The following is a 27,075-nucleotide window of genomic DNA, read 5'->3' on the forward strand; positions in this document are numbered from 1 at the left end:
TATAATAAATGTGTTATAAAATCCTTTCCAACTTTTAGTGTGCTTGTAGCCTTAATTAATTTGTCATTTTCTCATTTTAATATGCTGAATACTAAACAAAATCTCCTTTTTTGCCAGCTAGCACTATTGGTTCATCATCATCTCAACACTCCAAAGTCCCAGATGGTCGTAAGAAGAGTACGTTCAGGACATCTTCAAATCCTGCTTCATCTTCAAAAGTACCTTGGTCCCATTCTACATCTAAGCTGCCAGATACTGGTTCTCGATTCACAGAAGAACCTGAGGAACCTGATTCATATACGCCTTTGAAAGCTTCTTCTCCCAAACCTGGAACATCCCATTCTTCTCAAAACAAAGACAATGAAACTAAGGATTTAATTGGACAAGGACCTCATTCAGATTCAGATGAGAATTTAGAGGAAGAGGTGGATGAACATTTTGAAGAGAAACGTGTTCAGCACACAAAACAAAACAATGCAGTAACAACCAGTGATGATTCCTCATCAGAAAGTTCTATTAAATCAGATAAAATTTCCCCTGGATCAGTGTCCAAAACACGACCACAGAGGCCCATCTCTCCCACTAATACAGGTACAAACAAAATGAGAAGACCAGCTACCTTGCCCAAAGCAATCTCCCCTTCAAAAATTTCTAAAGAGAAAGAGGACCCCCCCTCCACTAAGTCCACTGCTCAGGAATCTGATCTTACAAGAAAGATCCACACTGATAGCTCTTATCCCAACAGAAGGGAACCAGATGACCATGATAAAGAAAAAGTCCAGTCAATCCCTTCTTCCAAAAATTTTTTTTCCAAAAAACCTTTAAATTCTTCTGTGTTGTTTCCAAAGGGAGGACGTGTAGCTGTTCCAGCTAATCGTCAAACGGGTTCTGGTTTCATTAATGGCCGAAGACCAGTGGGAAGCCAATCTAGGTCTAGTTACACAGAGTCTAGAGGCTCTGCCCAGCCCGAAACTACTCCAGAACAAATAGGATCTAGCAGGATTTTAAACAGTCGGTTAAAACCTGATCTTTCTTCAACCGTGTCTCAATCTACCTTGTCAACAGGCGCACAAAATCCTCAAAGCCGTTCATCACATAGTCAGCATTTGACAAAACCACAAGACAATTATCAAGATAATGAAAGCACTGAGACTGAAACAGAAGAGAAAAAATCAGCTTCCTCCTTGTCATATTCTACTCCTTCACCTGATTATGATAGGGGTGCCCAGACTTCACGTCTGGGCACCAAAGAATTTGTTACTTCAAATGACAAGCATAGCTCATCCCCATCAACAGGAACTCATTCTGAAGCCAAAATATTAACATCAGAACGTACTCGTTCACCTTCATCGTCTAGTAATAGGTTCAGTGTGCTACGCAGGCATTTCCCTAAACAGGAAACAAAATTGAATACATCTTCTGGGCAACGTAGAGTTCCATCATCCTCAACAAGGTCCCAGACATCAGAATCAAATGTGGCACACACAGATTCAGGTGCTTCCGTGACACAAGAAACAAATGAAAAGCCAAAAGTCCCCATTTTTTTTCCATCAGAGCATGCTTCTACCGGTTCCTCAAAAAGACATCCTGCAGTTATAAGTGAGTCTTCAAATCCTGTTATCCCTTCAGATTCCAGTTCCTTACCTCCATCCCAGGGACATTTAGATTCTGATAATCCCATCCATCCAAAATCTAAGGACGAAGATGATGATTATGATTATTATGGAAGCAAAGAACTATATGATACAACTGACAAACTAGTTTCAACGACAGCAGAACCCCAAGTAACTACCTCATTTTTAAGAAAACCTCAAAAATCAAATCCACGTTTTGGAAAAGCACACTTCCCTTTTGTCCAGTCAGTTCCCCAGCGGCCTGCTGGAGGTTTCAATGGGAAATCAAGGTCTCCCATGTTTACAAACCGCCAGTCTGGCTCCAGGGATTCTGAAAGTTTGCTTCCTTCAGATTATTCAAAGGTAGGTTCCTCGAATCCAATTTCTTCATCATCAGACTTTACTTCTGCCTCTTCTTCAGGTTTTTCAAAAGTCTATTCTTTTACACTGCGTTTATTGCTCATTTCTTTATTAAATTAAATGCAGCACCTTTTAATGTGGAATCTTATCGGGTTTCATCTCCTCAGCTGCCTTATGTAACCTCCAGCCATACGTCTAGTGAAAGACAGCACACAGCTTCTTCTTCAGTACCAAGAACCTCTTCATCCCAGTCATCTTCTGCATCACTACCGCATTTACCACCGATTCGGGAACCTAATCAAGGTACAAGGGTACGGTATCCTGGCCGCATGGATATTGCCACACGGGTAAAAACTCCCTCCAGTGCTTTGAAACCTAGCTACACACAAGGTAATACTGTATTTTTAATTGACCAAGTTTCATATTTACTGTTTTTTTGTAATGTTTTTCACAAGGCAGACTACATTTAAATAATTATCCACATTGAATTCAAAATGTATTCTTAAATAACTTATATCAAGGAAATAATTTTGTTTTTTTTTATTTTTCACACCCAATAATGTTGTAGCTTTAGTAGTTTACTTTCAATTACTTTACTTTTCCACAAAGAGAAATAAATTGGAAGCATTGAAAAGTTGTTCCTCTATTTATTCAGATTAATACAATTTCTGTCACATAGAAAAATGGTTCAAATATTTCTTGTTATCTTACTATTTCCTCTTTGTTTCCTTATTTTGTTTAAACTGAGTTTCATTTAAAAAGTTTGTGTTTCATTCTCATTGTTTTTTTAACTTTTCAACTTTTCAATCTTACAATCTATAAACATAATACTCCTGAAACTGATTATGTATTGTGTCACTTACTCTGTTCCCAGGGAAAAATGGCAGACCAAATCTCACAAACACAAATGGGAAAGTTGTGTCCACTTCAGATGCTAAAGTCAAGCAAGGAGGTCGCAGGTTAATCACTGGACCAGAAGGTGTTAAATGGGTGAGCTTACAGATGTCTTTTCTGATGTTTCTGACTTTGTGGAATTTCATTTCCATTGTTCAAGCAAATGCTGCATGTCTCTAGTAATGGTACAATGTGCTTTGCATGATGTGGGGCATTTCCAATGTTCACATTTATTTGGTTGTTATCAGAAACCCTTTAAAACAGAATTTTAAATTGAAACCCTTAAAAACCCTTTAAAATGGAATTGTAAACTGAAATTCGGGGTGTATGAAAACAACCATTTAACTCTTCAGCTAGCTGTTCAAAATCATATAATTTCTGATTTTTTTTCTTTAAATCTATACAGTATATGATGTGAGAAAAGTTTGCCTTTTTTGATTTTCTATCATGCATTTTACTGTATATCACCCCTCCACACTCCCGTCTTTGCAGCTACCCCCTGGTTCACTCCTTACACTATATGGGGATAGAGCAATGGGGGCTGCCCCCTGCTGAAGTAGGTAAAGCCATATCACTGATATCTAAAGAATCAATTAAAATACTCAAATCTAGTTCTTGGGTGTCAGTATTCCTCATTAAATACATTTCAGCAGTATCCTCATATGTTTTGTTTCAATCTGAAACTATTGCCTTACACGCACACAGGTTATGTTCTGTACAAATCAACATTTGTATTTTTGACAGATAGTGGACTTTGACAAAGGATTTTTAATGAACCAAGAGGGAAGAATTCTGCAGGACTCAAAGGGCCGTCCTCGTAGAGTGGTACTTGGAGAAGACGGACGCACAATTTTTGGTTTGTTTAATACATGTGCATTTTTCTATTTTTTTGGGAGAATACAGGAAACGTATTGTGCGGCCATGTGGTATTGTCCTGGGTTTACTCAGTGTTTACCTGAATGGAACAAAATATAAAAACATATTCTGAATATATCTTTTAATATATAAAGTGCTTTGTAAAAATATTCATTTTTGGAATTCAATTATAAAAATAACGAAATGATGCATACACATTTTTTAAATATTAATTAATTCAAAATGTGAGCCTAAATACTTAGGGTTACTGTTACTTATATTACTTACTAAGGGTAATATAAGTAACAGAAAATATCAACATTTACAAAGGAGAAGGAAAGATATGTTAATAGCAATAAATATTCTGACCCTTGAACCCAACATTTGGTGGAACGATGATTAGCAGCAATTGCAGCTGGAAGTCTTTTTGTCTACCAATTTTGTACACCAGGTTAATGTGATTTTTGCCCATTCTTCCTTGCAGATTTGCTCAAACTCTCCCAGGTTGCTTGGGGATTACTTATGGACACAACTTTTTAAGTCTTTCCACAGATTCTCAATAGAATTCTAGTCAGGACTTTGACTGGGCCACTCAAGGACGTTAACTGTCTTATTCTTAAAACACTTCACAGTAGCTCTGATCTTGTACTTTGGACCATTGTCCTTATGAAAGGTTTATTTCATACCCCAGTTTTAGGCTTTAGCAGACTGAAACAGGTTTACCTCAAGTATTTACGTACATGTATTTCGATCAATCAAGTTTTCTTTTAATCTAAACGTGCTTTACAGCACCTGCTGAGGACCAGTATCACCATGCTTGACTAGGCTGGGTATTTCCCCATATTGGTTCTTCACCAAATGTAACAGTTTGCAATTGCACCAAAACTTTCCAATTTTGTCTGATATTACCACAGAACATTTTGTTCCATGCTTGCAACATGACATAAATCATTCGTTGAAAAGTGCATGTGGGATTTGAAATGGATGTTTCTACTCTGCAATACAGGCCAGTTTTGTAGAGAGACCATGATGTTGTGGATTTACGGACATTTTCTTCCAATTCAGCCATTAAATGCTATACTGTAACTCTTTCAAAGCTGTCATTGACCTCATAGTGGAATTTGTCCTTCTTGACCAGCTGCTTAGTTTGAAAGAAAGGCCAGATCTAGTCAGTGTTTGGATGGGATATTTGGATTTGGAAAGTACTTACTTTCTTATAACTTGTCAGGTGATTGAAGGTGAAATTGCTGTGCTCTCATAGTTGGCATTCAGAGAGTTCAAGACGTTTTGTAACCTTCTCACAGAAACAGGTGTTTTTATTCTCACATCTTGAGAATCATTATTATTGCACACAGAGGCCACTCAACTAATTATGTGATTGATGAAGGTAAACTGGTACGTCTACAATAATTTAAAAGGATATGCAAAGGTTCATTCTATGCTAAAGGTAAAGAAAAGAAACACCATGTTTCAGCTGGGGCCTTCTTCAGATGTGAGGAAGAGAGGGAAAGTAGCAGATAAATAAGATATAGGAGAACAAAAGACAGAATAGGTAAGAATGAGTGGGAAACAGGGAGGAAATGGCTATAAAGCAGGTGAGAATGAGTGTCCAAACCCAGGGAGAATGGGAGGTGAGGTGTGGAAAACAAAAATCTGCAATTGAACAGAAAGGATTTTGAAGTAGATGCGTCTGTCATTGAGAGGAGTGGGAGGGTGTGATCCAAGTTTAAGGATAATTTTGGTTTCGGATGTCTTTCTGTAACAGAAGATCTGAAACACCTCCTCTGTAAGAGAGAAATGATGAGATCAGAAAGAAAGGGGTTTTGAAGCTTCTACTGCAGAAAGACATCTCATCCCGATGCAGCTACTGTACCTGCTTAAAGGTCCATTGAATGAAATGAAAATAATTTATTATTATATATTTTACTATCTACTATATAAAGAGGTGTTTACTTCTTTTAAATATGTTGTGCTTTGGATGTGTGCAGTAGGTTGTGGCTATAAAAAATATTAATTGCTACTTCAAAGTGTAATGTCTGCAAGCTTTAATGGAGCAAAATGTGAAATGTGTGCAAGGGTCTGGATTCTTTTGCAAGGCACTGTATATTCCAAATTTCAAAACAGAATTAATAATCCATTTAAGGTGCACATTCAAATGTACATCACACACACAAATAAATAGGGTGAATACTTTTGTCACTTTTCATCCAGTTTCAGAGTTCATAAACTTTTACTCTAAATACCAGTTAAGCAATGGCTGATATCTACAGTATATATACAGTAAATATAATTTTAGTTCATACACATGGTAATATTTTTCCTGCTTTTCATTAACTTTATTTTTAATTTTGCATAGTATGTTAGTGTCAGTCCTAGGAGCAGAGTGTATATTTCTATATAGAGTTTATACTTCATAAGAAATTCCCTGTATGTTTTTTGCTTAGCTTCATTAGAGTTAAGAAAAATGTGTCTGGAAACAATTTAGAAAGAATCAAAGATTCATTAGGCTGTTCCAGATCTAATGTCAGTGGTGAAGAACAAATCAAATGCAAGTCTTGACATTTCAAGGGATCTTCTCATATTGTCTGTTGTCCTCAGATGATCAAGGAACTCCACTGGTGAGTCCTGATGGGCTTGCTCTCTTTGGACATGGGAGGGACAGCAGACCAGTGGTCAATCCTAAAGATAAGCTGCTAGCAGTAGGAGGAAAACCATTAGTAGGTTTGGACCCTATAAAACCAACACAAAAAACGACTACAATTACAACCACAACTACAACAACCACTACTACTGCTGCAACAACTACAACCACTCCTGAACCAACAACTATTCCAACCACCACTGAGATGACCACAGAGGAGTCTACGACACCATTCATTTTCCCCACTTGCCCACCTGGTACCTATTCCCAGGTAGATGATAGAGGATATCCATTGCTTGGAGAAGATGGCATACTTGATTGCTACCCCGAAGGTAGGAACACTAGAAATATATTATTCAGTTGTGCAAACTCAGAACTAATTGGATATCCATATGATGGGATTAATTTGCTGTAGAACAGTTCATGATATGGTTACTTTTCCCAAAAAAATGATTTACCCCATGAATGCTTGGGTGAACAATTTATGTTTCTAACCAAATACTCATTAATGAAAGTATTATTTAAAATAAACATGCATACAGTATATACAAACAATTCGTGAACAGTGAACACATAGTACAAACATTAGACAGAGCAAATGTTTTGACCCTTATCAAAAATGAAACAGCACATTATTGTGACTGCTAAAAATGTTTATATGCATAAAACTAACAATTATTCCAACCTCCACTGAGACGGGCGGAGCGGTGGCTCTGTGGCTAAGGATCTGCGCCTGTGACCGGAAGGTTGCCGGTTCAAATCCCGTGGCTGGCAGATGAATCCTACTCCGTTGGGCCCCTGAGCAAGGCCCTTAACCCCAACTGCTCCAGGGGCGCCGTACAATGGCAGACCCTGCGCTCTGACCCCAAGCTTCTCTCCCTGTCTCTGTGTCTGTGTCTCCCTGGAGAAAAGCTGGGGTATGCAAAAAGACACATTCCTAATGCGAGAAATTGTATAGGGCTAATAAAGAAACATTAATTAACATAACCACAAAGGAGCCTACAACACCATTCATATTTAAAAATAGCTTCAGTTTTAATTGAGAAGTCTAATGTGTACAGAAATATTTACTGTACATATTCTCAGACCGCTTTAGGAAAAGGACTGCTGCCCATATTCAGTTTGAAATGCATTGCCACATAGTTTCTCTTCTGACCTTTGTTTTATTTACATTGTATTTGAAGGCTTTAAAACAGAAAGAAAGGATTACACTGTTTGCCTGTCCCAAAGTACTCTGCCAATCAACAAAGGTAGTTGGCACTTAATGCCAACCTTACCCTAGACGAGGTTCGCTATATGAAGGCAGGAGGAATACCAGAAAAAGATACAAGATGGCATGAATTAAAGACTGTTATATAAACAAATTATTTGTTAAATATGGCTAGGGATGTAATGAACAGGTGCATTCTCCTTTCAATAATACTTTCATGGAGCTCCTAACCTGTGTGAATTAACTCTTGTAATGTTTGGCTACCTTCTTCCATATACTGTACATGTTAAATAAAATACCCAAAGGTATAATCAAGCAATTTTAATTAAATCCTAAATCGAAAAAAATATATTGTACCTGGTTCACTACAAAATAAACATTAGGATCTGCCATCCATTATAACATTTTTGTGTTAACTTACATTGACCACAGAGGAAGCGCCTAAAAAAATATTTTCAATTCCAACTACCTCAAACAAGTGGACCACACGCAATTTTGGCTTAATTACCCAGCCTTGCTGACTCCCTAGCAGGACGTTTAAAATATCTTGTCTTCTGGCAGAATAAGGGAATATTAAATGCAAATCATCTGACCAAAATATTGATAATTCAGAAATATATCTAAAAGTATTGTAATATTCTTCAAAATATTAAATATTTCTCACAACTAAATATATCTAAACTGTAAAACACAGCCTAGAAGTACTGTAATACTAACCTGGTGATATCACTGATTTTGATTCTCTTCATCAACCCTCAGGTGATTCATATTTCTGTTGTACTCCACCTGCAGTTGTGCGATTTCATAGTTTTTCGTCCCAGACACAAGTATACATTGTACACACAAACTGCTTCTGCAGCAGCCTGCAGCAAGTCCTCTCCTCAACCTTGCTACATCTCTGCCAATCGCAGCTGTCAGCCTCTGCTGCCTGTAGGGCTGCTTTTCACTAGGCTCTTCTCCCAGAGCTCTATTCCATCCACAATACTAAACATGCAAACGCCCACAGTTCTTCCAGCTAACAGTGTCCCTGCCACTTCCAAGGGACCTCAGTCCCACAGATTAACCTCCACAGCAGCTGCCCAGCCTCTTCTCCAGTGTCTCTAGCCAGTAGCTGTTGCTTTCCTATGTCATCTGCAGCTGACAGCACTTGACTGCCCTGCCATGCCTTTTACCCCATTGCCTACAAACACAATAATCCTGCAGGTTTAGGAGAGCTTTCTTCCAACGCACATTTCTACTTTTAGAGACAATTTTACTTCTTTCAGACAGGATGTTTATGTAGGGCAGTTCACAGATGCAGCCTATTAAGATTCCAACTCCCTGCAGCTGTAACCACCTAGACAAGCTCCTGTTCACACCCTGTCACAGATGTGTTTTTCAGTGTAAGAATCAATTATTAATTACCTTTTACTTTTGTTTCTGTAGTTCAATGCAAATATTTCCCTAACTCAAATAAGTGGCCATTTCAAGCATTTAGTTTCATGTACTGTAGAAGTGGATCGGCATCATGGACAAAGATATTCAAACTTAGGAGATACCAAATTTGGTCAAACAATTGTGGTACAGTATACAGAGCAGCACATTGCAGTTAGTTGTTTTTCTAAAAGCAATGGATTCTAAGATGTTTTGACAATGGAAAAATGCATTATTTCATTCAAACCCCTGAACAATGTTTCATGTGTAGTTGTGTTACTCCTTATCTCAAATATGTGGGTAGAAAGCTATATATTTTACTTGTTATGTGTCCAAACAAGTATGTCCTACGAATCACATTGTAAATATGACCAATGTGCTCCAATTTGTTATAGCTGCCAAACTTAAGGAGACATCACTCAAAAGTTATAATTGCTTCCATTGCCAAAATATTGAAATTTATTATGAAAAATGTACTGGTGTTAGGTATGGAAATATGCAAATACATTTAAAACCTACATGTTTAATGTCTCAGTGGAAAGTCTTACCATCTGCACATGCAGCTCTTGTGAACACCGAGGCCTAGTGGTTAAGTCTCTGGTGTCATAAGTAATGAGTTTTGGCTTCAGGTCCCTGCTTCAGACTTTCTATTGTACCTTGATCAGCCCTGATGGGTTTAAAAACTTACCCTGTTAGATCACACCACCCAGGTGTATAAATGCATTTGATAGTGGGTAATCTCTGCAATATTCACGGTGGGGAGTCATGAGCTCTCTCATTCACTTAATGCCATGGAAACCAGGATGAGTTCTGGCCTGAGGTGTGGCTCGGATATGGGAGTCACCTACAGTACCTACACTCAGATTTTACACCACTTTGCATCCAAACGTTCACAAGGTCTTGTGAGGTTATGCTGTAAAGACCTCAAAGAAAGAATTATATCAAATATATATTATATCAAACTTTAGATTTCTTCATTTGGAAAGGGGTTACTGAATGCCAAGATAGACGCTACAGAACAGAGAAAAGGATGTTGGAATTCATTAGGTTGTTAGATTGTGAGCCTGGAAGGAGATTGTAGTGATACTAAAAGACAGTTTCAAGAGTGTTTGTAACTGACAGACAGACAGTACTGGAGACCATCCCACCACCAGTCATGCTAGAATTACAGTTCCTGGACTGCGCTGATGTTCATGTCAAGCCCACATCTGTAACTGCTTACTGCCAGTAGCAAAAGCAACGCACTGGTATCTATTATGACTGTGAATATTTATTCAGACACTTGTTTGGTCTATGCGATAGTATTCACTTGCTTTCAATAATTCAATGAGCATCACACTCCATACTGACTTCTGGAATCTAGTACTTTTGACCTCAGAATATACAGTACATTAAACTGTAAGTACACTAGTGTATAGCACCTCCTCTATGTTCCAAATAAAATGTATTTTTCCAGAAGTCATTTCTATTAGTAACGATATCTTAATAGTTTTGTCACCTTACACAAACAAATTATATGGTGTATAATTAAAGCTAGATTGAATGTACATTGTATACACCATAGTTCCCAATTATAATTCATTTTACACTCATCCTAATTAGGTACTGTACATGTGTTACTATGTTCCACAAAATAAATCTTAATTCAGTTATTACAATTTCTTCAATTTAGTCCAATCAAACTTGAATATTAAAGTTAAAAAACGTTTGAGTTTACTAGGAATGGTGTTCCATGTGTTTTACGTGTTATAATATTATATTATATATAATATTTTTTATTTTATAATTTCATGATGAACCTAAAATATATTTAACATTTTTTCAACAGAATTAAACGAAGGGAAAAATCATCATAGTTTGCTGTGCACATTAACAGGAGTTTCATTTTGGAATAAGACCAAACATTTGACTTCAACTTCGTATGCAAATATTTAGTCCTCACTTGAGACCAGAAGTGTAACGAAACCTTGTTGGGCTGGGATTATCTGTCCATAATTTATAGAGAGTGATGATAAATTCCAGGATATTTCAGGAAATTGTACCACAATAGTAAATGTGTTAAGTTTATTCCTTTTTGTTAAAGAATTTCAGTTTGTTCAGACAACTCTATCTCCAACTACAACTCCAACAACACCTACTACAAGAGAACCACCAGAAGCTACTACAACAGAAACCAAGGAAGTATACACAGAAGCTATGCACTTCAACAACGGTCCTACTTCAGGGTTTGATGCAGCTGGAAACCCTCGATTTACAGGTATTTTCCAAATGCTTGCTGCTGTACTTTATGTTTTGTACAATACCAGGTCTGTGTGAATATCTAATAGTTTCTCTGAATTGCATGAAAAGGTTTTCACATTTTCAAAACATTTGACACAAACCTTAAAGTTTTAACACAGATTTTAAAATAACATCATTGGCATAAAACTAAGACACTCAGAACACATACAGTACTACATGTCAAATCAAATAATTGCTCCAATTATTATGTCATTTAATGAAAGTCCTCTTTATCAATGCTTGTAAAATGTCAATCTAAATATTGATTACAACTATCAAATGCCCTGGATAACCTCAAATGTTCCCCTTTTCTGTGTCCGTTTGATACTGTCTGATACAGCGATTTAACAATATTTAACCATAAATATTGGATCAAGACCTAAAGTATGTTAATTTTTCAAAATGACTTCACTCAGACACAGAAAACACTTCAAAAGAATTTTGAAGTTTACCTATGTTACAATGCAAACAGAAACAAAATAACATAGGCATACTGATAGTTGGGTAAATGTGGAAAAAATAATAATAATCACTTACACTTATATAGGGCTTTTCTGGACACTCCGCTCAAAGTGCTTTACAGGTTATGGGGACTCTAATCCATCACCACCAATGCGCAGCATCCACACGGCAGTCATAGTGCGCTAGAACGCTCACCACACATAAGCTTTTAGGGGGAAGAGAACAGAGTGATGAAGCCAATTCATACTTCGGGATTATTAGTAGGCCATGATTGATAAAGACCAATGGGAAATTTGGCCAGGACACCAGGGTAACACTCCTACACTTTGAGAAACGCCTTGGGATTTTTAATGACCACAGAGAGTTAGGTTTTATGTCTTATCAGAAGGAGATCACCTTTTTATAGTATAGTGTCCCTGTCACTATACTGGGGCATTAGGACCCAAATAGACCACAGGGTGAGTGCTCCCTGCTGGCCCCACTAACACCTCTTCGAGCAGCAACCTTAGTTTTTCCCAGGAGGTCTCCCATCCAGGTACAGACCAGGCTCACACCTGCTAAGCTTCAGTGGGTTGCCAGCTATGAGTTGCAGGGTGATTCGGGTGTTGGCAAAAAAGTAAAGAAAGAGAATCGTCAAACCATAAACACAGACAACCATAGACGACCACAAACAATTGTCAACTCACAAATGGTTTACCAACATTTGATGTAATATTTTCCCTCCCAGTACTGTACAGCAAGGAAAAATGTCTGTTACGGTGTATCTGAATCTTGATTTACTGAATCAAGAAGTGTTGATGTCAAGAAACATCTGTTCATATGAATAACTTTTCTCATGGATTTGGAAAAGGGGAAATGGAGGCGGGAACTCCATTTTCACACGTACAATAATGGCTCTGCAAACAATTGTCTAATGAGGGCTGAATGATGAAAGTTTACAGTATGTTGTCTCAAATAATCACAAAGCTGGGCAGACCAGGCCTTACTTAGCTTTTCTTGAGGCTCACATCAGAAATATGGCTGCACACACTGTGATGGTGGGGATCACATGTTGTGATGTGTGTTGACCACATTGACAGTGGCTCTTTCTACAATGTTGTTCCTCCCTCTTCTCCTGACTATAGTCAGGAGACCTAACTGACTATAGACCTAATTCAACTCCATACACAAACATGTGTGGTATTTCAATGGCCTCAAGTTCCATAATTCTCTTAATTAATAAAATGAGCAGCACAGCAGTCAGTGATCATGTGTGCATAAAATTAGATCTATTGTGAAGAAATCTTACCTGTGCATACTGGTACCTCACCTCCTTTACTCAGTCCATATTGCGTTCAAAAAGTACTGTTGTTTCTTTCTGAGGCAGTTCCTCCAAAAACACAAAAAGTGTGTTCAAGCAATTGAGAAACCCTGTAACACAATATCTAATGTGATAGTGGATGGATGTTTGCTCATTATGCTTTCCGGCATCTGTAACTGTAACATCAGTTGTTTTTTATGGGACAGGGTTGTTAGCCTTGTGCCCAACCTCCACCATGCAGGACCTGGCAACCAACATGGGACATGAACTCATTACCCTGAGATGAGTCTCATGCTCTACCAACAGAGCTAGTCGGGACCCACTAATGTGACAGAACAATGGCTATTAAGCTACATACATTAGAGATCTCATAAAGAATCCAGTAATATTTGACAGTGTTTCATAACACTGTGATGTATTTTTAGCAATATGATGGATTACTGCATGTAGGATAAGGCTCCTACCATTTCAGAATACTGGAATTCTATATGCATTGGTGATATCTGAGATGATATAGCATACCTTTCCTATAAAAGTGATGTGAGTTCAGTAAAGGTCCATAATGTCAAATAGTATCAGTTAAAAGGTAAGGGTTGAACTTCAGGTAGAGAGAATGTGAAAATGCTGAAAGAAACTTCAGGACTCTCTGCAGAATTAGTTCAGTAACTGTGACTATTGTATTTTTTTTTCTGTATGTGGCAATGTTTTTTGGTCTCACTCAAGCAAAGTAATTACAAGTATTACAACACCATTAATTGTCTTTTTAAGAGACAGGCTTAAAACTTGCTCCAACATTAAAAAATCAGACAATATTAGGTGCTTAAGTATATGCAACAGAGTATCACCTGTTCATAAATGGGGAGTGAACTAAAGAAATTGCACTACATTGGGTTCAGACCAGACATTGTGCTTGCATTAATGTCTTTCATTTGCATTAGTACCAGGTGAACTTGTTACTTTATTGGAGATAACTATTGTTTACTAAGATAGCATTTAGGTTGTAAATAAGTAAGACGGGCTTAAAATCTATATTCCTCTAGAGCAGGAGTGGTGTGAGAATGGTTGGAGGGCAAAACAGAAGTGGGCTGTAGAGCTTCTGAAGCAGAATCTCTTTGGAAATTATTGAGGCTTAGCCAGCATTGCAGAGAATCACATTCTGAAGAGGTATTAATGAACCAGATGGAGACACTGCATGGCAATAGTTGAGGAGGAAAGATAAGTGGGATGTAACAGAACCAGCTGGATCGCATGCTTGTGTATGATATTGAGTATGACCTGAAACACCTGTTCAAGGTTCAGTGTGCGGCAGTCAGGAAAAAATACCTAAGACGCTGATTCCAGGCTGCAGAAAAGTGAAAATATTGGCAAGTCTTTCATTTTTTTGTTAGATGCTGCTGGGTGACCTAAGAATTTTAAGAAAGCAAACATTTACACATTAACATAAAGTAGTAGGAATTCTTTTTTTTTCCTTTCTGGTAAATGTAATGGTTTCAATGCTAATATATCTCTAAGATGATCAAGGCACTGTATCACAGCATAGCAAAGAAAATAACGCAGATCTAAATAAGGCTTAGTCAGCTTAGTAAGAAGGCTTGCAAGCTTGCACTATTGCTTAATGTGCTTATTTTGGCTTGTCTATTATATAGGAGTCTTTTGGCAAAAGAAAGTGTATTTGATAGGTATATCCCTTGTCTTTATTAATGGTCCATCAGTGGCAGAAAATTTGCAGAGACAGATCATCTCAACACAGCATGCTGAATCATCAAGAAGCTCATCCACTCACACATCTGTGGTAAGAATGGGGATAGCAGGAGCCAATGGCACCAGGCTACAAAGAGAACTGGCAAAGAACTGCAGAGGTGATAGATTGCCCCTGTTGTGGTTATTGCATTGCACACATCTGAAATCCATTAAAATATTTTTCTTAAAACTCTGACAACAGCAGTGTTTTCCTTCAGGCTATGATATATAGATATGATAGATATGATATAATTTAGGAGTATAATATTTAATATCCATGCATCTAGGATTCCACGTCTTTTATTTGTCTGACCAGTGTTTCTGTTTCTTCCAAATTGGGCTTTCTGTAGCTCGCACGTCAGTAGCAGAGTAGGTTCAATGTACTTTTTTCCAATGCAATGTGACTTCAGTTTTTGTTTTTACTTCATTGTTTCATACAAATGTCCAGCAGAATTATGCCTCATAGCCAGGGCACATAAAACATAGAATGCCTGATTCTCCTCTGTGAGATGTGAGTCACTTGCTTCAGTTAGACTAGCTTCTAATCAAGAGTTGGCAATAAGAAGAGGCAAGCGACTGCCAAAAAATTAGCAAACATATGCTTTTTCAGATCCTTTCTAGTAAATTAGGAAGAATTGACACATTGTGACATCCATCATTGTCTCAAGGGCTAAATAAAAAACTGAATCTTACGTTTATTTTGGAGGACATTATGTTCCTTTAAAGAATTTAATCAAAATGTAGATTTTAAAAATGTAAGTAAATATCTTGTGATGGAAAGAAAAACTAGGTGAATGCTACTAATCAGAGAAGCACCTTGAAAATATGTAGTGTGCTGTATGTGATAGTCACTAGGGTTCAAGGCACAGTGAAATCATTGTAAGCAAAGAGCTGTAGTAAAACATGAATCATAAGTATACGCATAGCAACACCCTCCAATGAGGGAAATGTTGTCAAATACATTTTCAAACAATGTCTCTTTACAAAACAGTGGGTTCCTTTCATTTAGAGATGAAGATTAGTGATTTGTAAAATCAGAAACAAAAGAATATAGGTGTTTATTAAAAATACCAGCAAAACCTCAGAAGCTTGTTGTAGGGCCTTATTATTTAGTGTGATATATTGTATTCCAATTTGTTATTTCAAACATTTAAAAATGTTGGCAAAATAATTACCCAGCATTTCAACAGCTATTATATTACAAAAACAATCAGGACAACAGACAGGGGAACAGGAAAAGCCAGATAACTCTGACTTGTACTTAATAGCAAAAATAAACAACATTTTTTTCTTAAGAACTTTTTCCTTGATATTTTAAGATCAAACTGGTATTGTCTACAGTTTCCTACAATATTTTGTTCCTTCAATATATGGAAATGTGGTTTAAGGCCTTTTTCTTTCCTCATCTTCCCCTTCTAATCAAAAGATCACCACCACTATACACACACAAAGGACTTTTATTCCTTTTATTCCTGGTTTGAAACATTCAGTTATTTGCACATATTAAAGTTATTTCATTAACTTAACCACAGAGACTGGAGGGGCAGACATACAATTAAAAAAAACTTATACAGGTATACCTAAAATTTGAACACATTCAATATCACCATTATACAAATATAAATGGTATTACAGTATTTAACAGAAGTTCAGGAGGAGGTCAAATATTAATGTCGCATTTCTGCTCACCTATTTACTGTATATAGTAAATACTGTATGATTGCATATGGTGCTTGTTCAGCTTTTCTAACACTTGGTATTTCAGTCTCGTTGGAGTCAGACAGAATTGTCTTGTCTGGAATAATGGTTTCCATTATTATTGCATTTGTCTCCTACAATCCAGGACCGGCATCACTTTCATGCTTTTTCAACTCAAAAGTATCCACGGATAAGAAGGGACAATGCCATCTGCAACTCTTTCCAGTTCTTCTTGAATTCATTGTCTCCCTTTTACCTTTACATTATCTCTTCTCTTCTCTTAACCCTGCTCACTTTGCTCTCTCTCCTTCTCTTTTTTCCCTCCATTTGTGGTCAAGCATAAACCCCACCTCACTTACAGCCCCAGCCTATCATTGTTGCCTTTCCCCTTTCCCCACTCCTTCTTTTCCCTGTCCCTGCCGGAGCTTCCCCTGGATGCTGACACTTCTGTGTGCTCTAGGTCCAGGCCTCCTCATTCACAATCCTCACCATCCCTGGTGCACACACGCCAGTGGTGACCCTGGCTGCTTTAGTGATGGGTTTTCTTCCACCTCTGTACCCACTACCTTGGTTGGTGTCCAGCTATGTAGTGTGGTGTCACCCTTACCTTTCCCTCTCCCAAAGCTTCCACCTGTGAACTTACAGTATGATTTTCCTTCTTCTTTCTCATGTTTTTCATTCTATCCATTTATCCATTCTATCAAATTTGAGCAAACAATAACTCTCTTCCTAACTCTTGGTCAGGTATCTCTGCCAGGCCACTAAGATGTCTTCTGCTGCCTGCCGCTGCTGACTTGAATTAAGTATGACCCACAGCATACTTACTGTATGTGTTTCTTCTTCACTTCATTCATTATGAGTGTTTCTCTGAAGCACTGCTTATCTGAATCTACAGTACTTCATCAAAAAGGTCAAAGTCTGCATCATATCCACTTCTCATTCAATCCATGCTACTGTATGTACACATTCAGCTCAGTTCATGTAAAACTTTTAGCTCAGTGTTCAAAATCTTTTAGTGTTTTAGGGATATTAAATACAACATCCCTTTATATTCAATAGTTGGTTTCATCGTTATTAAAATTTGACCAAAAAATTTTGAATTGGAAATAGGAAATAAGAAATATTGAGATGCTGTATTTAAAGTTTTTTTTTTAATGGTTGGCTGTACAACTACGGACCATGCATTAATATATATATATATGTGTTTATTTTGTTATTTATTACTACAGTAGATAGGTGTTCTGTAATCTGCCTTTTAGTCTGTCTCAAGATTGAGCCTACAGTATCTCTCTTCCCTTGTTACTAAACAGTTTTGTTTGATTACTGCACAGGTACAATTTAATATTTTTTTTAATTTAGTGTAGAATAATATATCTAAATTAATATTAGTTTTACCTTGTGTCAACTAAAGTATTCCCAGGATTCATAAGAGTTTATTAATGAGTTTGAATTGAATTTCTGCTTAGAATATAAAATATTACACAAAATACCCCTTAGAGATGGCAAATTTTGAAGGTTGTAAAATAACATTTGGTCAAAACTAATTCTTCAGTGAGAAATTAAATGAGAATATAAATTTAAATACAGTTAAAGCCTTTGTATTATTACAACGGTATATTTAAACAATTCCAGGTGTTGTGAATTAGTGTGAGGCAATTGTTCAAATTCTTATTTAAAACCTAAAAATATTTTTACAAACTGTGTAAAATTCAATTTTCATGAATGAACCCAGAATTAAATTTCATTAAACCGCTGCAGAATTTCATGTCTTCATTCTTTTGATATTGATTGGTTAAATCCTTTCAAATATGATTCCTCTGATTGCCTAAGTCAAAACAAAATTCCAGCTGGTTGATTTCAGTTACTTAAAAAGCACAGGCTATTTTAAGCTAGCTAACAATCAAACAGTATGTTTATTCATGCTTTGGATTATTCTACACAAGGTAAGAAAAATGCAGCAGAACCTATGTTTTTTATCTTAGAAAAAAAATGAACTAACGTAGCAAATCAAATACTAAACAAAAGCAACTTTTTCACCATCCTGCACAATCCCACCTACTGTACCTACTCTTCCAATCTGTCAGTGGTCCCCATTCTCACTAGAGGACTCCAAAAGGATACAAATAGTTTTAGATGTATAGTGCAATTAAGGTATGACTGCATTAGCATAACTATTCCATTCCTTGACTATTTCCACTCCCACTTCAGTAGAGAAAATAAAGTGACATCTGGGAAGGAAAAGAGGAGGTTCTCAACAAATCACCAACAACATTTCAGCTGCAATAACCAGATCCATTTCTGCTTCTGTGAAAGACCAAGATAGGAGCATCAGATGTGAGGAAGGAATTGTCTTGTCTGGAATAATGGAAAAAAAGAAACTTTCCACAACCTAGCCATATCTGGAGTATCTGTGCATGTAAAAAGGTTTTTACAGTGCCCCATGGACCGAGTGTACACAAGAGGTTAAAGACGAATTACTATTGTACAATTGTAACCTGTGTGGGGGATCAAGCTCACATCAGGAAATTTGAGAGCTGAAATTATGCTGTCCCAAATATTGTCAGAACATTAACTTGCTTTCAAATTCAAATCCCTGTTCTAGGAAGAAACAGCTGCTGAAGGTTTGTATGAAGTGTCTAAAAGAAAAACAAAATAGCAACACAGCATAGCATACCATTGGTATACCATTTTAAATTCCTTCTGAAAAGAAATGTGTCATATGATATGAGATGTTCTGGTATTTGTGTATTTGTGACAGATTATTGTGACAGATTATTTAAAATTGTTAAACAGAAACATAGATAAAAGAAGCAGCAGTTTAGGTTGAGACCGTGTTAAGTTTGCAGTCTTCAATGGAAAACAAAGCATGATGAAGTATATTACCAGATGATCAATATGAAAAAGACACAGTGCTTAAAAAATGCAATTCTTTTTTCCATACAGTATATAGGGTGAATATAGAGTACAATATCTCTATATTTAAATACTCATTATATAATTAGAAAAAAACTTTCTGAAATGCAATGAAACTTTAGCTGCCCTTGAGTGCTATTTATGACAGCTGTCACTGCTATCAGCCTGACATTATCATTATCAAAATGTTTAATGAACAGACATTATGCATACATTTTTTATTGTATTGAAAAAAGATGTATGCATAATGTCTGTTCATTAAACGTTTTGATTAGAGAGGGTGAAGAGTATACAGTATACTGTAATGAACTGTAATGAAGTTATTTTCATTCTGAGCATTGTTGTGGCCTTTTAGGACATCATGACCTTTTAGGGCAAGCAAATAACTATGCTCACATGTACAAAGCTTTGTTTTCATGCAAAACTTCACACTACCAATTGCTTGATCAATTGCCGTAATGTTGTCCACTTGCATATAGAGATCATCACGTTTCTTCAACTGCAAAGCAACCAGTGAGATTTCTGATGCATAGCAAGGAGTTCTCTCTCTGTGCTTGAACAATCATAACTTGGCTTAAACTTAATAAGAAATGGAAATCTTATTTAATTTATTTACATTATTTGTTTAATGGCATGCCAGTTTTCCAAGAAGGATTGATAATTTTTCTTGTTCACAGCCCCATATGTTAACTACATCCAGAAAGACCCTGGGGCACCCTGCTCGTTAACAGAGGCCCTGGAGTACCTGCAGGTGGACGTTCTGGAAAACCTCTTTGAGAAAGACAGACAAAGCACCCATCAGCCACCTAAGAGCAAGCCTCACAATATCACTGTGGTGGCCATGGAGGGCTGCCACTCTTTCGTCATCTTGGACTGGGCTCGCCCTCTGAAAGATGACATGGTGTCAGGTAATGCCAGGTTACTTGACATTTTGTAATTAATCCAGTACAGTACAGTATATATTACTTCACATAATATGGGTACTTCTCAATACTCATATTTTAATTTTACAATGGGAGATTGTGACTTTTACTGTTTCTACTGGGGATAGGCAGCAAAGACTATTAAAGAGGGCCCATTTGCACAGAAAATACTTTTGCAATACACTGTAGCTCAGGACACTTGAGAGAGCCAGGCAGATAACCAGTGAAATGGTTGCCGTAGCGATAAAATAGTAGTAGCGTCAAAACCCACAAATTCTATAGTACATATTACAGAACAGTAAAAGTGGTTGTAGCCATGTGCTAACTGTGTAAAAATACTGTTGATGAAAACCTACAAGCACACTGGAGCTGACCTGTGATTCTTATTGCAATTTTAAAAAAACATTATTTGCAGTCCCAGACCATTTCGGGCCTGTCCTCCAATTGGTGCTGAACCTCTAGTGTTTCAACATGGTGTATATTCACATTGTAAAGGACATTTGTTAATGAGATGGGCACCAGTGTGGTCTGCTTTGAGGTATATTTTAAAACTGCACATATTGACTCTTAAGCAAAAGTTCACACTTTCCGGAAAGCAGATTTTTGAAGGAATAAGAAAGTTTAAAAGAACCAAAAATGGATGGCAGCAATTTAAACGTTTTACACACCCACAAAACAAATTTACCCAAGACTAGAAAACTCAAAAACTAGAAAACAGTACCCTACAGTACCCTGATTGTTTACCAGATCAATTAGAAAAACAATAAGGGAAAAGGGAGCACTACATAAAATTATTAAACAAAACAACAGGGTCCAGTAAAAACACAGTAGAATATACAGTATTACTTGCACAGGAAAATGGATATTAGAAGCTCCAAGAGAGAACTTAAAAGGAATATTGCAATGGAAGCTACAATAGCAAATAATTATTTCAGTATAACAACAGCAAAGGAACCATAAAGGATTAAGACAAATATTACCAGGAAAAAATAGGAAACATCAAGACAATGAAAGGGAAATAGCTGATGTACTAAATGAATCACTCAGGTGTACACTAAGAAAGGGGTCAATAATGTCTCAAGCAGCGGAAGGAGAATATTCTGTGTTATGTGCAGAAGAGGCAGAAGTGATTAAGGTATTGAGATTGACTCAAAAAATTCCCAGATTTATTATTTAGATTGATGTTTTAGAAATTATTTTAGCTTTTGTTGGACTCTTTAACAAATCAGTTTTACTTACATTTAGGAATACAGCAGAATTCTGAGTTAAATCAAATGACACTTGTTAAGATGCTAGTTACCTTGAACCAATTTGTTTTCTTTGAGGGAATAAAAGGGAAGGGAAAAAAGGGAATAAAAATCTTTAGATGTGAATTGGGGTGTAGGATTTTGAGGTATTCCATTTGATATTTTCTTAGTAATACAGTATTAGTTGGAAAGATGTTCTGGATCTTTTCCTTATTTAAACAAATGTTAAAATATGAAACAAATTATAGGAAAATAATACTACTGCATCTTACTTTAATGTTAAATTGTACTCCACCATCTGGTGCAATATTTCACCTTACACTACCAGAGCCAGGTGTATTGGCATTTAGCCAGCAGTAAAGCTAAATATCTGACAGAGCCAAATTTGATCTAGATGACTAAGAAAGCACAATACAAATATTTTCCATCTAATGTACTGTGTGATCTAAGCATTCCTTTTTGAGGTGGGTTATTTTCTGTACAGTCTAATGCAAAGGTTAACATTGTCTGATTCACTTCCTGGGGAATTAGATTTTCAAACTTCTGGTTTAAATTATGTTTGCTGTCTAACATTATTAATATCTACGAAAGACAGCGCTCATCTTGAAATGTTTTTTGCAAAACAAATAAACAATAGGAAAGCAAAACCTTCTTATATTGTAAGCATGCATAAGTAGAAAGCTGTGGCTGGATGTAAGATTGAGTTCATCAAAGCATTTTCGAACTACAGACAAACCAATGCAATAGTTAAGAATTTGTGATTTTAAAATTATATTAAGGTATAAAGAGAAGAGCACAAATGGACATCTGATGGATTTTTCTTTCTGACTCTACAGGATATATGGTACACAGTGCTTCCTACGATGATGTTTTAAATAACCGATGGTCATCCAGTTCAGCAACTGGTACCCATTTACCCGTAGAGAACCTGAAGCCAAACTCAAGGTTTGTTGTCCTCAAAATTTCCTGCTATTTTATGCTTTGAAATGAATACTTGAGAGTGATTTGAGAATCGCCTCATAAACAAAATCCAGTGAGCGTTTCCGTCTTCAAATTCATAACTTCCACAAGTACAGTACCTTGATGATGTGTAGCGAGGTGAAAAAGCATGAATAATAAGAATTAGAAAACAATGAAGCACAGAAATATGATGTGAAAATATTCCATTCTTCAGGTTAGGAAAACCAGATGACAAAAATTAACCTTGAAAATAAAAAAGCATTATTAAAAGAGCACTTATGTAATCCTTCTACAATCTGAAAAGATTCATGCCATCTAAGCATAAAAAATCAAAACTATATATTATAAATGGTAAAAATTCAGCGACGACGTTTCAGGACAAGTATTGCAATGTGCACACCCTGGAATGCATATAGTAACTAATTACAAGTGACAGGATATGTGAAGATCCAAATACACTAAATGCCAGGCAGGTCAAAACTGTCACAGAAAGATCTGAAAAAAAAGATGAAAGCCTCGCCTTGAAGCGGTAAGCCATTATTAAAGAATGTTCATAAGATAGATGTGAGAATCACACTATAACAAATGGCAAACAGACTTAATTGCATTCCTGTCAACTCCAGGAATTTTCCATTCCTGTAAACACTAGGTGTTTTCTACAATGAAATGATGAGTACAGAAAAAAAGGTCCAATTTAACTTTAACAGGTACTGTACATTACCTGTATGTGGCACCAAATAATTCTGGATAAAGTAGAAGTATGGGAGGAATGCCTGCCCTCTTAACATCTTTGCTAATAATCTACCATGTATTATGGTAGAATGATATGGAGTTATGGAAAGAAATTCCATATTATGGAATATAAAGAATTATGGACAACACTATGAAACAGCATCAAATTGTGTTTAATAGGAAGTATAAAATGGTAAATACTTCTTTTAAGGCAAACACAAAATGCTCTGTGATATATTATAGGTCAAAAAGTAATAGTCTTTCTACAGGTGCGTACAGAATTATAGAAATTTGCAGTAATCTCTGAAATTCAAGTTCTAAATACATTAAGTGCAAACCTGGAATAGAGAGATTTCTTTTTCCAAATTGTCAAAAACAGATGAGCTGAGCAGTTTTGCCTCAAGTTTTCTTCACTGTAAAACAGATAATCAAGACTTGGAATCTCAATAAAATGTGGATACCTCCATTTCTGATACTGAAGTTTAGACACAAGTTTCAATAACATCAGTCAGTGTCACTACCACCAAGAATACTAGAAAAGAGAAGTTGTGGTTGTTAAAGTTTCTCTTCCCAGGACCACTATAAGAGTACTATACTGTATGAGATCTGCGTGAAGAATCCTGAGGCAACAATGGTGTGTCTCCCTGGAGCTGAGGTGTCTAAAGTCATTCAAAAATTAGACAGGCTCTTAGCAAAACAAGATAAAGCTCAGTTGTTGCTGTTCATGTTGGGACAAACCACCTTGTCATAAACAATATATATTCCATACAAAACAAGTTAAGTCCTACCCTTTCTCTGTTTTCCAAGGTGTATTCATAGTTATAATCATTCGTTGGCCTTGGAAACAAGCTGAGGAGTTAGATTTATTCAGAGGTTTTCTCAGCTCCGCCCCTGTCATGATCTTACTTCTGTTGCTCACAGCTTCAGACAATACTCTTCAGTGACACCCCTTAGTTAGCAGTGAAAAACCATTTCACTTGCAGTCCGTTCTCCTTGCACCTGGGAAACAACCTGCTTGCCATTCTACCTTCCCTCTTTTCTCCTTTCATCCTCTCGCCTCCATGGAGCTCCAGCAAACTGTGTTCCCCAGTGCTGACGCTGCAAATGAGAAGGACCGGAAGAGTGCTCAAAAAAGGGGGTTTCACATGATACGGATTCCATGCTAATGTTGTTATCCAAGCCCATCCTCTCTGCTTATCTCTTCTCCCTTTCTCTCTTTCTCTGGTAGACTGCAATCCTCACCTGGTCCACTCTCTCTTCTGCTTTCTTGTATTTCTGCACCTGCTCCAACATCTGTTGTCCAACCTATCACAGCTTAGCAATAACTTCTCGCTGTCGCCTCTGCAGGCGCAGGCACACGTCTTCTGCTGGTTTCTCGTTCACAGCCATTACTGCAAGCCAACACGTGCACATTGTCTGTGGTCCAGGTGTGGCGTTATCCCCTAGCTATCTCCCTAAACCACCAGCAGTATCAAGGGCTCAAAACGTGTTTCCCGGGGCACCAGATTCCTGCTTCCCTTCAGGTGCCTGTCTCCCCTCAGCAGCTCTTCTGCCAGGCTTCAGGTCTGCACCTCCTGCTTTCGATTTGGGCTGCTGCCCACCTGCATCATAGAATCACTAGACAGCTTTTGGCTCGTGCTCTGCACCTCTGGTCTTCGGTTTGAGCCAGCCCCTGCATGCATCAATGGAATCATTACAAACCCTTTTCCATAGGAGCCTGCCTGTCTGCTGATGCCTGTTTACCATGCCCCCCTTTTCAATCTGAACCTATGTAAGGCCACCCGAATGTCTTCTGGTTAAACAAACCTTCTCATCAATCTCTGTTTCATACCCTCCCTGCTCTTGGCATTGAAATTTGTGCTCCCTAATTTGTGCTTCACTGTACACTACCCAATCTTCAACAAATGTTGTATGTAATCGAAGCAGCAGGATGAAAAGCTTAGCTCACTACATCCATCTTTCCTTATTTTATGCCTATCGACCCTAAACCTCAGGGCACCTTGTAGTGTGCACCAGTGATGACAGTGTTAATTCACAGTCTGTCTTGGTTTCATTTACTGCACCACAGGAGCCCTCTGTTTGTTCTTCCCTCATTACACTAACCTTGAATTGGGTTTTTTCAGATATCTTAGTTGCCTTCAGCATGAAGAAGACTCAGGCTCTTTTCTTTCTTTGGGTCTAGGGATCATTCTCTATTCTAACATTTTGAGCACAAGGCAGGCTTGGCTGCTGTAAAAGAATTCTCACTTAAACTGCACCATGCACATTATCCTTCAGGGCCCACCATTTCTTATTTTCTCTTCCCTGCTTCATCTGCACCACTTTACTGACTCGCACACCAACTGCACACCAATTTTAGGCTGTAAGGAAAATACTTTGGGGCTTCCTAGCCTCATGAATCTTTGCTCCGTGGCGGTTTTAGAACTGTACCTCAGCAGATGGTCAAAACCTAATCTCGCACTGACGTTATATAAATATCATGCTTTTTGCTTGCTCAATTAAAAGTTTGTTTCCACAACCCACTCCACCTTTGCCATTGTAGCTGCTCACTGGCTCGTCCCAGATTAGAGTGGAGGTTCTGACAGCCCCCTCCTTTAGGGCAGTTTGTCATTTTCTTCTGCCAGGTGAGTTACTCCAATAAAACGCTCTGTTCCAGTTATCTGTTTCTTAGCAGGGTAGACAACAGTCACAATACAGTATATTGACATTGTTAGTAGTTAAAGTAATAAGGAATATATTCATCTTTATTTACTGCAGCTGTTGTAGAAACAACATGACTAACTTTCAACTATCTCCAAGCCTGAATGTTTTACAATGCTTTGGAGCTAGTGCAAAATGACAACTGCTTAGCTTATACATATCCTATTTACCTTAATTCCTGCTAATGCTGTATTTATTAAGGTGAGTAAGGGAATGATGCCCATATCTTATCTTCTTCGAGTTTCTCTGCTCTGACTCCTAACCTTCTGTGGTCAATGCTTTGACACACAGGAATGCTTGTTTCTTCTATCTTTCTATATCTCACAGAATTCCTTCATTCTTTCCCTGGAAAGTCATAAATATGTAACACATAGTTGAATTTAACCCCCTTCCTCCTGCACCACCACAGTCTTAATTAGGGTTTGACCATGCTGCTAAAATTATTTTCTATATGAATGGATTTCAGTTTAGGTCTTAAAATCTATGGCTTATGAAAGATAAATGGATGTTACTAAACTGTTATGAAAAAAAGAAGTTCAAGAACATTTTAAAGAAATATTAGAGGTGCTCAGTAAGTTAACATTCCTTAAAAATAATTTAAAAAACAAGGCAATAGTTAATATTTCACTTTTCTCACAAAAAGGGATGTTTCCCTTTGAGTTCTAATTTTAATGAAAGGATTTTACTTGAGACAATTTTTATATTTCAAGCATAGTTTTACATCTATTGATTGTCTTACTGCTTTATCCAATACAGGATCATGGGGGAACTGGAGCTTATCCAAGCAAGCAATAGGTGCAAGGCAGTATAACCAATCCATCTCTGGACACACAGACACACACATTGACACTCACACCAGGGCCAGTTTTTACAGAAGCCAATTAACTTACCAGTATGTTTTTGGACTGGATGAAACTCACAAGAACACAGGGAGAACATACAAACTCTATGCAGACACCACACCAGGTTCAGAATGCTAAGCACTGTGCCATCCTTCTGCCCCACAGTTCTACAATGTTATGGGAGTTTAATTTATTCTCTTTTTCTATTCATTTCTTTAGTGTCATTGGTGGGGTGAATATTTTTTTTCTCGTGTTCTTAAATTGAATTTAATAAGACACTGCATTGTCAACA

General features: G+C 37.2%; 1 protein-coding gene across 3 annotated transcripts in view; it reads left to right on the top strand.

The window, feature by feature from the left end:
* The window catches only part of fndc1 (fibronectin type III domain containing 1), an 84,060-nt gene that overhangs the window by 39,564 nt on the left and 17,421 nt on the right, over nt 1–27,075 (top strand). For 2 of the 3 annotated variants that reach the window (XM_088625220.1, XM_088625221.1), the window contains 8 exons: nt 118–1,976; nt 2,141–2,363; nt 2,848–2,963; nt 3,612–3,723; nt 6,321–6,695; nt 11,070–11,243; nt 20,057–20,287; nt 22,386–22,494. In XM_088625220.1, coding sequence (XP_088481346.1) covers nt 118–1,976; nt 2,141–2,363; nt 2,848–2,963; nt 3,612–3,723; nt 6,321–6,695; nt 11,070–11,243; nt 20,057–20,287; nt 22,386–22,494 — 3,199 coding nt within the window. Of the gene's footprint in view, nt 1–117; nt 1,977–2,140; nt 2,364–2,847; nt 2,964–3,611; nt 3,724–6,320; nt 6,696–11,069; nt 11,244–14,740; nt 15,175–20,056; nt 20,288–22,385; nt 22,495–27,075 lie in introns of those variants that run through there. The other variant, XM_088625222.1, reaches the window with a different exon arrangement.

The sequence above is a fragment of the Lepisosteus platostomus genome, chromosome 3, assembly GCF_059453375.1.
Source record: "Lepisosteus platostomus isolate fLepPlt1 chromosome 3, fLepPlt1.hap1, whole genome shotgun sequence".
NCBI lineage: Eukaryota > Metazoa > Chordata > Actinopteri > Semionotiformes > Lepisosteidae > Lepisosteus > Lepisosteus platostomus.